Source organism: Vombatus ursinus, unplaced genomic scaffold (genome assembly GCF_900497805.2).
Source record: "Vombatus ursinus unplaced genomic scaffold, bare-nosed wombat genome assembly UNPS02009205.1, whole genome shotgun sequence".
NCBI classification, from domain to species: domain Eukaryota; kingdom Metazoa; phylum Chordata; class Mammalia; order Diprotodontia; family Vombatidae; genus Vombatus; species Vombatus ursinus.
This window is the reverse complement of record NW_020948983.1, coordinates 21,110,951-21,121,120: the sequence shown is the minus strand read 5'-3', so window position 1 is coordinate 21,121,120 and position 10,170 is coordinate 21,110,951. Positions and strand designations below refer to the sequence as shown.

General features: G+C 39.7%; 1 protein-coding gene across 2 annotated transcripts in view; it reads right to left on the bottom strand.

Annotated features, from left to right (window-relative positions):
- The window catches only part of PDE8A (phosphodiesterase 8A), a 262,392-nt gene extending 252,463 nt beyond the window's left edge, over positions 1-9,929 (bottom strand). For both annotated transcript variants that reach the window (XM_027852080.1, XM_027852081.1), the window contains exon 1: positions 8,979-9,929. In XM_027852080.1, coding sequence (XP_027707881.1) covers positions 8,979-9,236 — 258 coding nt within the window. In that variant the 5' untranslated portion in view covers positions 9,237-9,929. The remainder of the gene's footprint in view (positions 1-8,978) is intronic.
- Between the last annotated feature and the right edge of the window lie 241 nt (positions 9,930-10,170).

Sequence of the window (10,170 nt, the reverse complement as noted above, 5' to 3'; positions counted from 1 at the left end):
GAAAGAAAGAAAGAAGGAAAGAAAGAAAGAAAGAAAAAGAAAGAAAGAAAGAAAGAAAGACTGTGACCAGAACAATAAAATACCAAGCAGAGAATGAAATCCAGGCTGGGTCAGATCTGACTCCGTTGCCTTCAAGCCTGAAGATACTTCAGTCTAGTTCCAATCTGTCTTTCTAACCTCATTTCCCATTACAACCAACACAAAACTGGCACTTCCTGGCAGACCGGCCTACTTGGTGTCTCTGGAACGGGTCATTTATATGGTCTGCTTATCTCATGTCCTTTAGCTAGCATTCTGCACTACCAAATCTGACCCTTCAGGGCCCAGCTCAAGTCCCATCTTCTCCATGTGGCCTGCCTTTGCAAGTCCAGCCCAGAGTGATTTGTTTCTCATTTAACTTAATGTAATCACTGTCAGTCCAACTCAGTTCTCACTTAATCATAGAATGTCAACTTTAGGGATCCTCTAGTCCAAACTGTTTTTTTTTAAATAGATAATTAAATAGACTCAGCAAGGGAAGGTGATTTGTCACAAGTAGTAGCATTTGAACCCAAATTCTCTGACTCCAAAACCAGGGCTCTTTATATGTCATTACCTCAAAGCTGCCTCTTTTGCCTGGGCAGGAATGGAAGTATGGGAGGGCAGTGAAGAGAAGACTGGTGCCATAAATGGAGAAAATCTGGGTCAGGGGTCAGGAAGCCAGTCCCAGGGTATCAGACCTGGTGGGAATCAATCATCGCTTGTTTGTCCACCCAAACATTGGCCCCTAAAGCATGGCCAATGAAAGGAAATAAAAGCAAATCATATGCTCTCTGTTGCCACTGCTAGGATTGACATGCCAGCGTTTAACTTTATGTATATATGTCTTCTTGCTCCAACCAGACTGTCAGCTCCATGAGGGCAGGGACTCTCTCCTATACTCCTGTTTTCCCAGAGTGCCTAGCACAGTGTCTTATACATAAAAATGATTTATAAACGTCTTGAATGAATAAATGAATGAATGAATGAATGAATGAATGAATGAAAGCATGTCCATAAAACATATTACTATAGTAGCCAGGCCCTGGATTTGGATTCAAGAACAGTGTGGTTCAAATCTTAGCTTAGATATTAATTGGTTTATGACCCCAGACAAGTCCCTTAACCTCTTTGAAGCTTGGGATTCTGATCTATAAAATACTAGCACTGATCTCACAGGGTTGTTTTGGGAATCAAATGATTTATGTGATCAAATAATGCACATAAAGAACTTTGCAAGCCTTCAAGCCCTATATAAATACAAACTATTATTAAACTTAACATATTAGAAGCATACCTGACTTACAAAGAAAAAATTGAAGCCAGCATCTGCAGAAGGGATGGAAGAGAAGGAGTTAGCCTTAAGGATGATTTAAATATTAAAATGCTGAAGTGTAGGTAATCAATTCTTATCCTAAAATGTGGAAGAATTCTCAAATATTGCTAAAATTCAGAAATGTACAAATGCCTAGTTTTTTTTTAATGTTGAACTGAAGTTCATAACGATGACCCTGAGGTACTAAAATGTTTTCCTTCTGAATCATTAAGGAGTAACGATAAGTCAGATTTTGATGCTAAGTATATTATAATCTTTTTATATTGATAATCCATGTGGTATTCAATTAATCAGAATAATAAATTAACCATTTTCTCGCTCCTTGAACATCAGATCTCCATACACAGAGGAGATACCTTAGTTTCTTACTTTATAGAGCCTGAGGAGAGGTATCCCTACTCCAGACTCTGACATCAATTATCTGGATGACCTTGGGGCAGCTAGGTGGCACAGGATAGCGATGGGCCTAGAGTCAAGAAGACTTGAATTCAAAGCCAGTCTCAGTATTTACTAGCTGTGTAACCCTGGGCAAGTTACTTAATCTCTGTCTGCCTCAGTTTGTTCAACTGTACAATGAGCATGAGAATAGCACCTACCTCACAGAATTACTACGAGGATCAAATGAGGTAACATTTGTAAAGCACTTAGCACTGTGCCCAGCCCATAGTAGGAACTTAATAAATGCTTATTCCTTTACTTTCCCCTTTAACTTCTCTGAATCTCCATTTACTTATCTGTTAAAAGCAGGGACAAGAAAGCCCTATAAATCTCTTCTAGCTCTCAATCTGAGATTCTATGATCCTCCATGAGGTTAATCTCTCTAACTGTGCCCTTGATGTAGCCTTCTCCCTTCTTCCTACACTATCCCCAACTCTTTCCCTCCATTCCTCCTTTTCTCCTGCTTCCTTTCCATCTGTTTTCTAAATATGCTCAGGCATCCTTAATTATTCCCACCATCCTCAAAAAAAGCCTTCTCCCCCATCAAGCTGCCTCTTCTCTTACTCTCTTGCCCTTCACTACCAAATTTCATGAAAATGTAGTCTACACCCAATGCCTCCATTTCCTCATCACTCACTTTTTCCTCAGTTCCCTGTGATGAAGCTTCTGATCTCTTCTATCCTACAGAATGTGGTCTCTCAAAGCTAACCAATAACTACTTAATTACTAAATCCAGGGTTTTAGTTATCTTCTTTGGTCTCTCTGAAGCCTCTGATGCTATTGACCTAATTCTCTTCTTAGATACTCCACCTTCTCTTAGTTCTCTTACCACCCTTCCATCTATACTGGCTCCTTAAAGTGGGAATCTGCAACGGTCCTATCTTTGGTTCTATGCTTTCTCTTTTCTTTCCTTTGGCAAGTACTTTCACTCAGCTGCCTCAACTACTCCTTTGCCTGGGTGCTTAAGGTAAGAGTGCCAAGGTAAACAATTAATAACTTCAGCAAAGTTGAAGATATAAAATAAACCCCCATACATCATCAGCATTTCTATATACTACCAACAAAACCCAGAAGCAGGGGATAGAAAGAGAAATTCCATTTAAAATAACTGCAGACAATATAAAATACTTTGGAGTCTATATGCCAAGACAAAAACAAGGATTATTTGAACACAATTATTAAACACTTTTCTCAAAAAGAAGACAGATCTAAACAGCTGGAGAAATATTAATTGCTCATGGGTAGGCCAAGATGATATAATAAAGCTGACAATTCTACCTCCATTAATTTTTACTTATTCAGTGCCATACCAATCAAACTGTCAAAGAATTATTTTATAGAGCTAGAAAAAATAGTAATAAAATTCATCTGGAAGAACAAAAAGACAAGAATATCAAGGAAATCGATAAAAAAGGGTAAAGAAGGTGGCATAGATGTTCCAGATTCCAAACTATATTACAAAGTAGTAATCATCAAAACAATGTGGTACCAGCTACCACTACTCCAGGGTCAAGAAGACTTGAATTCAAAGCCAGTCTCAGTATTTACTAGCTGTAGTGGATCAGTGAAATATATTAGGTACACAGTACACAGTAGTAAGTGACCATAGTACTCTAATGTTTGATAAACCCAAAGATCCAAGCTTTTGGGGTAAGAAATCTCCATCTGCCAAAAATTGCTGGGAAAACTGGAAAGTAACTTGGCAGAAACTAAGCATAGACCAACATTATATACCAACAATAAAGTCAAAATGGATAAATGATTTAGACATAAAAGGTGATATCATAAGCAAATTAGGGGAGCATGGAAAATGTGCCTGTCAGATCTATAGATAAGGGAAAAATTTATGACCAAACAAGAGGATTATGGAAAATAAAATAAATAATTTTGATTGCCTGAAATTAAAAAACTTTTGCACAAACAAAACTAATGCAGCTAAAATAGAAGGAAAACAGGAAATTGGAGGGGGAAATTGCAGCAAGTTTCTCTGATACAGGCCTCACTTCTCAAATATCTAGGGAACGGAGTCGAATTTATAAAAACAAGAGCCATACCGCCGCTGATCAATGGTCAATGGAAATGAACAGGCAGTTTTCAGAAAGAGAAATCAAAGCTATCAATAGTTACATTAAAAAAATGCTCTAAATCACTACTGATTAGAGAAATGCAAATTAAAACAACTCTAAGATACCACTTCACACCTATCATATTGGCTAACATGACACAAAAGGAAAATTACAAATGCTGGAGGGGATGTAGAAAAATTGGAACACTAATTCACTGCTGGAGGAGTTGTGAACTAGTCCGACCATTCTGAAGAACAATTTGGAATTATGCCCAAAGAGCTATAAAACTGTACATACCCTTTGAACCAGCAATACCCCTATGAAGTCTGTATCCAAAGAGATCAAAGAAGAGGGGAAAGGCCCTATTTGTACAAAAAAATATTTATAGCAGCCCTTTTTGTGGTGGCAAAGAATTGGAAATTGCAAGGATGCCCATCAATTGGGGAAAAGTTGAGCAAGGTGTGGTATATGATTGTGATGGAATGCTATTGTGCTCTAAGAAATGACAAGCAGGATGGTTTTAGAAAAACCCAGGAAGACTTATAACAAACTCATGCAAAGTAAAATGAGAAGAACCAGGTGAACATTGTACACAGTAACAACAATATTGTAAAGATGATCAACTGTGAAAGACTTAGCTACTCTGATCAAGACAATGATCCAAGGCAATTCCAAAGGACCCATGATGAAAGATACTATCCACTTCCAGATAGTCAGAACTGATGAACTCTAAATGCAGAGTGAAACATACTTTTTTCACTTCATTTTTATCATTTTATTTTGTCTTTTCTTTCATAACATGGCTAATATGGAAATATGTTTTGCATGACTTCACTTGTATAAATGATATCAAATTCTTTGCCTTCTCAAAGAAGGAGAGAAGAAGGGAGGAAAAGAATTTGGAAGTCAAAATTTTTACATATAATTGGGAAATAATTAGATAAATAAAAATAATTTTAAAAAATTTTGAAGAGTGCCAAGGTTGTAGAAAAAATATAGTGAACTTGGAGGCATGGGATCTGGGTCCCAGGTCTATCACTTCCTAGTTGTGTGGTTTCAAGTAAGTCCTTTCAAGTAAGTTACCTTTCAGAGTCCCAGTTTCATCATCTGTAAAATGAGATAAACAATAAGTGTGCTACCTTTGTGAAGATTTCATGGGATCATGTATGCCAAATGGCTTGTAATAATAAAATGCAATCTAAATGTCTACTGCTACTGTGAGAGACAGTGTGGCATAGGGCATAGAAAACTACATTTGGAGTTCAGAAAACCTTCCACTGTGATTTTCTTTCTGTGTGATCTTGCGCAAGTCACTTAAGTTCTTTGGGTTTCAGTTTCCTCATCTGTAAAATGAGGGCTGTCCCAGGCATCCTGCTATTTCTAAATTCTCTGATCCCATAAGTCCAGTCCTGATCTCTCTTCCAAGCTCCAGAGGACATATCAAACTATCTACAGACCTTACATAGTACCTAAATGTTCCACTAGAGACATTTCAAATTTACTAGGTCCAAAGATGAGCTTATGACCTTCCTCCCCAACCTACTTCTCCTTCTGACTTCATGATTTCTGTTATCACTATTTATCATTCTCTCTTGGCATCACTATTTACCATTTCTCTCATGTTCATAATCTTAGTGCTCTCTCTGACTCTTCCCTGTCTCTTACCTCCCATGTTCAATCAGTTACTAGCTTCCATCAATGCTCATTTAGCAAGGGCTCTTGTATCAGGTCCCTCCTCTCTAGCCCCACAACCCCTACCTTAACAGTCATTACCATCCTACTGGACCGGGAGTGCGGAACCTTAGGCCTCAAGGCCAAAGTTTGGATTCAGTCAAAAGGACACACTTGAGGACCTAGAGCATCCCCACCCCTATGGCCTATTGCAATAGTCTCCTTAGACAAGTCTTCATTCTCTACAACCTACAATCTACCTCTAGAATAATATTCTGCATACATAGATCTGGTCATTTCCCTCTTCTAAAAGCTTCCTATTGTCTACCAAATAAGGTTCTGATTCCCTTTCCGAGGTCCTTCACAAGCTGGTGCCAACTTACCTTTCCAGCTTTATCTCATACCTCTATATATGCGGAATGTTTGACCACAAACCCCTGCTGCATAGAATTTAGGTTCTTTTAAATTATTAAAATAAAGTTTTAAAATCAATTAAAATTCTGTTGTAAGAAAAATATATCTAAATAAGACAGTCATATATAATTATTTTGTTTAAATGCCACAAAAGTTTCTAATAATTGCCTCCTCTGAACATTGATACTAGGTTTTGATTCCTAGAAAAATTTGGTATCTTAAATAAATGAGTGTACTGAACCTTAAAGATAGGGATAGACCTGGGTTTTTACTGGCATAGAGACATCCTTGATGAGGAAATTCTTTCTATGAAGTTAGTCACCTCTTACACAACTTGTTGTCTAATAAGACTAGTGTCAAACACAGAGAGGCAAACCTGGACACCTGTTGATGAGGCAAGGCTAAGCCAGGACTCTGAACCCCTGGCTGCCTCTTCTGCTTTGTGTTTCTTTCCCTGAACATAGGTGACTCAACAGTAACCCTCAGACGAACTGTTTCAAGTCTTAGAGGAAACCTTCTGAGTTCAAGAGGATGGAATTCCTGAGTCTCTAAGTAGAAATAAGTTTCGCTGAGAAGGTTCCCCTTCCAGATACTACAATGCCTCTCAGAAAGGAAAAATCAGTACCAAGAGGAGGATGAGCTAAAGCCCTGACTTGGATTAAAGGAGAGGTTTTCCTAGGACCAAACCCATTCTCCACAAGGCCAGGGCTAAAGGACTCTGAGGAATTTGTTGTTATACTAGTTTCAGAATTAATGGTTATCAACAGGTCAAGGGATCAGCCATTTACTGAACACTTACAACATGCAAGATTCTGTACTAAAGGCTAAACAACAACAACAGCAACAAAGATAAGATACAATTCCTGTTCTGGATGAGCTCATAGTCTAATGGAATCCCATGTGGGATCCTTCTAATTCAATTCAACAAACATTTATTAAAAGAATATTGTATACACTGGTGATACAAGAATAAGAAAGAAAATAGTCCTTGCCCTCCAAGTGCTTACATTCTACTGGGAGGGGATGGTCTAAATATGTCTGAGCCTATAAACCTATGACCATACAAACATTAAGTATTTGAGTTTCAGTCAAGCAGTACCTTTTTTTTTCAAAATGGCTTTTCTGCCATGAAAGTTCAACATCTGCTAGGCCAAAATCATTTTTGGTCAAAGTTTAGAAGATGACAAAAGTCTTTCAACACCTGTCTAATTGACACCATTATCTAATGAATATAGACTATCTGACCAATGATCTTAAAACTAGTTAAGCATGTTTAAAATACTACTATCAAAGATGTACTTTAGCCCATATACATACATATATACATACATACATGGCAAAAATGAATCATCCTTGATAGAGTAGAAAAGTAGCTTCTATCTTACTCTCCATTTTGAAACTGGTGCCTTTTTCCATATTCTTTTGAAGAGGACAGAATGAAACCTTTCAGATTTGATACCAGCAAAAGGTGAAATTTTCATTTAGAGGAAAGAAACCCCTTCAGCTGTATTATGCAACCATTAAAAAAAAAAAGGACTTCTCACTTTCCTAAAGAAAGAATATTTACCGTGGTTGTTGTGGCAAAGGACAGAAAATGAAGAATAGCCATAAATATCAAACTTGGATGGCCTTTAGTCTTCACTGAGCAAAGAAAACCAAGGAGATTTTGCAAATGGTGTTTTTTTAAAGTTGTGATGGTTTCAAATTATGGGTCTGAGGAGATGCAAAATTTTTGTCTTCATTTTTAAGGAAGGTTGGGGTAAGTCGTGGAGAACTGCATGAAGCCTCCTATCTCAACTAAAAGGCATTTTCTCTTATTTTTCCCTTCCCTTCCCTTCCCTCCCAAATAGCAACCAAAACAAAGGAAAAAACCCAGAAAATTCTGCAAAACTTGAGCTAAACTAGATGCAAATAAGGGGCAGTGAGCTTCAATCCTGTGATTTCAAAGTTAAAGTTTCTCCCCAAATGTTAACTTTGCCCTGCTGGGTGCCATGAAATGACGTATTTTCTATTCCTATTTTTTTTCTGCTTAGATATATAGTTTAATGCAGTATTTATATAGATACATCCAAATCTTAAGGAGATACAAAGAAAAGGAGCTGATGTTGCCAGGGAACTGAACACCTGATATTCCTATAGAAAATGAAGATACTTTTAGTTGCCTGAGTGAAGCAACCAGGGAAAAATAAAGTGTTACACCGCTTTACACACCCAACTGCACGAGGCCAAACACCCCTCCCCAGCCCCCCAGAGAGTTGTGTTGATAACAGAGTAACCATGAAAACAAAAGAGCACACATGGTTTGTAATAGTTTTCAAGAAGGGAAGGCAGTTCCCTTTACCTATAGGCGTAATCTCCCCCACCCCCACCCCACCCCGCCCCCGCCTTCTAAAACACCAGTTCATCGAAAGGGAATTAAAATTTAAGAAGGATATTTCTGGGTCACGCTCTATTTGTATCACCGTGTTTAATCACTGGACATTTCCAAGATATTTCTCGATCTCGACTCTCAGGGATTTCTGTCAGACACTATATTAAGGAAAGTGGTTTCCATAGGCAGGGGCCAACCATTTTTTCGGTGCCAAACATACTTTTGAGATTCGCGAAGAAAGCAAATGAAAAACTATTCAGGAAAAAGATACCTATCCGCAGTACAAACCATAGAAACTCCAGCGCCGTGGCTTGCTGTGGGTACAATCAAGAGCACTTCTTAATTAAAGGCAAAGTCAAGGCTAAGCATAAGAAGGAAACTTTTAGTGTTTCCCCACTTTGATTCCCCAGGCTCCACGCTTCATATTTGAGGGAGGGAAAGTTCTCAGAAAAAGCTAAAGTTTCACCTCAGAAATGTCAGTGAACCCGAAAAACGATATACAGAGCTGAAATAAAATGTCACGCACAGTCCTTCCCCATGAAACAAGCTACAGAAAAGAAAAAGAAAAAGGAAGGAAGGAAGGAAAAAAGAAAGAAAAAGAAAAACCTTTCCAAGGAAAATGAATGTTCCTGTCTGGTGGCTCTTTTTTTTTTTTTTTTTTTACCTTAATGCTGGACCTGCTGGTCTGGGTCTCAGTTTCCATGCTGTTCTCCTGCCTGTCTTTCTTGGACGCATTAGTCCGCATTTTGTAAGTGGACGTGTTAGAGGATTTGATGAATAATCCGGGCATAGGGTTGCTGTTTTGCAGCTGCTGAGACATGGTGGTATTGCTCTGGTTGGGGGAGATAGAGTCCTCGCACTCTTTGCCACTGTGGTACACCACCCTGCTGTCAGAAATGTGGATGCTTGGAGCGCAGCCCATGCTTTCAAGTCCCTTCGGACGCGATTTTCTAAATTGACTTTTGCTTCGATCCGCTGGATTTGGTCTCGGAATTCTCAGCTTCTTAAGGGTCTGTCTAGCTAGTCCTTCTTGTCATCCGCTGGGATCAAGGGCTGTGTCATTATGAGTTAACCTCAGCGAGCAAGGAAACATAGCCCTTTTCTACTTCTTCTGGAAGCGGGGGCTTCTTAGAACTTTAATGGGAACCCGGAGGGGGGCTGTGGGGAAATGAAGCGCAGGCCGAGCTGCACATCGTTGCCTAAAACGTTCAACGGGCAGGGTTTTTCTCCCCCCAGGGAGAAGTCAAAAAGCACCTCTGACTTAGCGAGTGTGGCTCTCGGCAGGGCGCGCTCCCATTTTCTTGAATTAAATATTAAAATCCCACAGAAGCAGTATTTTTTTTTAATTTCACAGTGTTTCAGGAGGATTTCGGAACGGGGTCTGGGACAAGGGGTGGGGTAGGGTGGGGGACGGAGATCCCTGTTCTTCCACACCCCAAGGACTAAACTGGCAATTTTCTTCCCACGAAGTTTAACTGTAAGAGACGCTACTACTCTTTGTTGGGGGTGGGGGGAAGTGAAACCCCCTTGGATTGCTCCCCCCTCCACAGTTATAGTCTAGCGCTCACGTTCCCCTCCAATGCATGCTCCCTCCTTTCCTTCTCCTCCACCTCCTCCTTCCTCCCAACAGCGGCGGCGGCGGCGGCGGCGGCGGCGGCGGCAGCGGCGGCAGCGGCGCAGACTGGCTATTGACATGCACACACTATCCTCTTGGCAGCAGCTCTAGAAGGCAGATTTCCCCTCCGAAAAGCAGGTTTACCCTGCAAAGCATTCCATCCAGCGGTGCCAATTCCTGGAGTAGAGGAAAAGAAACACGGGAATCCCGTTTCAGTGCATGTTTGCCGCGCAAATAGAAT